Here is a 3,030-nt window from a genome sequence, read left to right on the forward strand (position 1 = left end):
CCGACTCTCTGCGACCCCATAGACGGCAGCCCACCAGGCTCCCGTTCCTGGGATTCTCCAGGCAAGAACACTGGAGTGGGTTGCCATTGCCTTCTCCAAGAATTATGCTAAATTACTCTAAAAAGTAAACAATAAGAAAATGAACAACCTTTGCGTTAGGAAACAGTGAGTGAGAAGGGCCAGCCGATCTTTCCTAAGAAAACCTAAAAATAGAACTGGGATTTAAAATGTGCTATTTCAGAATGGACTCCGACGTGGACATGTTAAGATTTGCTAAATTAACCAGAAAGTTGATAAGGTGATGGGTTATCCACCACAAACAAGACTCGGAAGGAGCCCAGGGGCCACCGGCTCCCAGCCCCGCCCCCTCCAGTTGCTAGAGGGACTCCCTTGCTTGTTATGAATGGCAAGCCTTCCGCCTTGACGTGATGGAATTTTCCACATGGTTTGGTTTCTCAGGGAGCTTTGTCAGCCCTCTCCTGAAAGCTGGAGGGGATGAGATGTGCTTCCAGCTCTATGAAACTCGTGTCTTAAAAAGCCACCCAACACACAGGGACACAAGCGCACACGCACGCGTGCACACACACACACACACACACTCACTCTTCAGATGCTATGTAACATCTAATACCAATTTTCCAGATGTGCAACTCAGTGGGGTCTGTGAGGTGGCCTCTGCACGGGATTGGACAAGGCCCTAGGGCGGGCGCGGCCTACACTCCTCAGCTACCTGTCCAGGCAACCCTACCCAGGAGCCCTAGTCCAGCCGTCGCTCGGGAAGCCGGGCGGGCGCTGTCCAGTTCAGCACCACTGCCTGAGCCTGAGTGCGCCAGCGGCAGGTGGGCGGTGCAGCGCCCGCCCGCAGGGTTCTGGGCCTACCTAGTTTTTGCATGCACGCACGGAGCCTTTCTTCAAGATTGGACACTCTGCTCTGCAGTTCATCGTAGTCATAGGCGCCAATTTCCTCTTGCAGCTCGTTAAGCACTGCCGTCAGATTCTGGACCTCCTCCTTAAACTGCAATACCAATTTGGCATCGGCCTTGTACTCCTCCAACACAGGTATCAAAGGCCTAAGTTCATCCATTTTCGCTTTTATCGCCTGCAAGGTTAAAATAAGCTGGGTTCAGTGCGATGCGTGCAAAAACTTCTAACACCCTGCCTTGGCCTGGCTTCTCCCTAGGTGAGGGAAAATGTCCACACTCCCGCTTTCTTTATAGTTTGATTTATTCTGGTCCACAGGAGTTAGAAGAGTATATTAAACAGTCTTCAGAACACCAACATATTTGGGAAAGGTCTTTATTGTCAGTTTAGAATGCAACATCTTAAGGTTACATGCTTTAAGTCACATACACAAAGTATCTCTTTTTTTGTTTGTTTTTGTTTTTTCAAAAAATGCATTGACAAGGGTTCAAACTATTCATGAAATGCATCTACAGTCACATGCAAAAGAGATCCTGGTTGTGTTCAAGGTTCCTTAGGGGCATGGTGCTAAGTAACGGGAAATAATAGTAAAAATGCAGGGTGCAAAAAAGCTCTCTGGCCCTCTGTCATGGTTACATGGGAGTGGACTGCTTCTTCAGTCTGCAGCATTGAAAAAACTCTTTTAAGTTAGCCCTGCAAGCAAGAAAATGAAAACTGTTGAAGAACTAGCTTACTAGCCTGCCTGAAACAGATAGCCATTAACAGACAAATATTTTCACCCTCACTTAAAAAAAAAATCACGCTTCAAGGCTAGAGTCAGTCCAGACAAACTGCTTTCACAGTCATGTAAGTACCCTCACAGCAATTGCTGCTGCAAGTGTTCAAGGCAATTAAAGTGTGGTCAGAAACAAGGGTAGCCCGTCTTCCCGCCAGAGCCATAGGATTCAGTATCTGGGAACGAGGAGAGCATGCTTGCAAAGAGGAGCCAGCCCATGGATGCTGAAGACATCCCTAGAGGAATCTGAGTCTACCCCCCGGGAAGAGAGTGCTGGCCTTATGAGGAGAGACACAAGCTCTTTTGGGTCAGGCAGGTCAAAATTTCTTTCTGAGATAATTCATGGTGACATGTCAGAAGCAAGCACAGGTCCACCTGAGTCCAGCAAGAGAGACTGGCTCATTTCGCCTCAACAGGATAAAGCTGCTATTATTTCATTTATCATATAGATTTATAACTTCATTAGCTTGCCATTTCGTCTGTATAATGTATGGCTTTTACAAGAGAATTAGTTCTTGCTGCACACAGGGAGAGCATCAGAGGAAAACATTAGCATAAAAAGGCCGGAAGACCCAGAGCATCAGCAGTCTGCAGTCCAGCGGGGCTGTGTAATTTGACCCGTTCATTTACATCTGGGCTTGGTTTCTAATTAACAGACATGTATGCCTTAATTAAGGTGCATATCATTTGTCAATTTAATGATTTTGAAGCTGAGTAAACTCTAGGTGTATATATACATACTTGTACATATGTATATATAATTTTAGGTCAAACCAACTCTGGCTTTAACAGTGGAGTTATGTGGAGAAAACAAAGACTAACCGGGAGGTGAGAAAGATGCTGGTGTCTCTCTGCCTTCCTGCACATCTACAGTGAGCCTGGTTGCCGCTAAATTAGGTCAGATGTGAAGAACTGCCCTGAGCAATCCCTGCTCAGAAATGGCTCTAATCAATTAAGCTAATCCTTGGCTAATGTGATTCACCTGCAGCAGCTGTGGGTCGGGAAGGACCAATCACGTCCCTTCCCAGCTAATCTGTGACTTGGCTGGAGAAGCTGGGGCCTGGGGTCCTGGCCTGGGAAGCTAATAGGTGTGAAAACCACATCTCAACTCTGCCCCTTTCAAGGTGAATTTCCGCCAAACCAGGGCAAGGGCAGGTGGCCTCTCTACTTCCAAGGAAGGCTGCCACTGGCAAGAAAAAGAGCAATCCTTGCTGGGCTCCTCCCTGGCTTCAAACTGCTATTCTGGAGGGAAAGTGGGAGCAGGAGCGGGAATCACAGTCTCAGAGGAGGGGAGTGGGGGAAGGAGAAGGGGAGGGGAGAAAAGGCGGGAGGGT

General features: G+C 47.7%; 1 protein-coding gene across 1 annotated transcript in view; it reads right to left on the minus strand.

Moving 5' to 3' along the window:
- Positions 1 to 3,030, minus strand: part of OLFM1 (olfactomedin 1) — a 24,339-nt gene that overhangs the window by 15,938 nt on the left and 5,371 nt on the right. The window contains exon 3 of the mRNA XM_010852690.1: positions 880 to 1,099. Coding sequence (XP_010850992.1) covers positions 880 to 1,099 — 220 coding nt within the window. The remainder of the gene's footprint in view (positions 1 to 879; positions 1,100 to 3,030) is intronic.

Source organism: Bison bison, unplaced genomic scaffold (genome assembly GCF_000754665.1).
Source record: "Bison bison bison isolate TAMUID 2011002044 unplaced genomic scaffold, Bison_UMD1.0 scf7180017852444, whole genome shotgun sequence".
NCBI classification, from domain to species: Eukaryota; Metazoa; Chordata; class Mammalia; order Artiodactyla; family Bovidae; genus Bison; species Bison bison.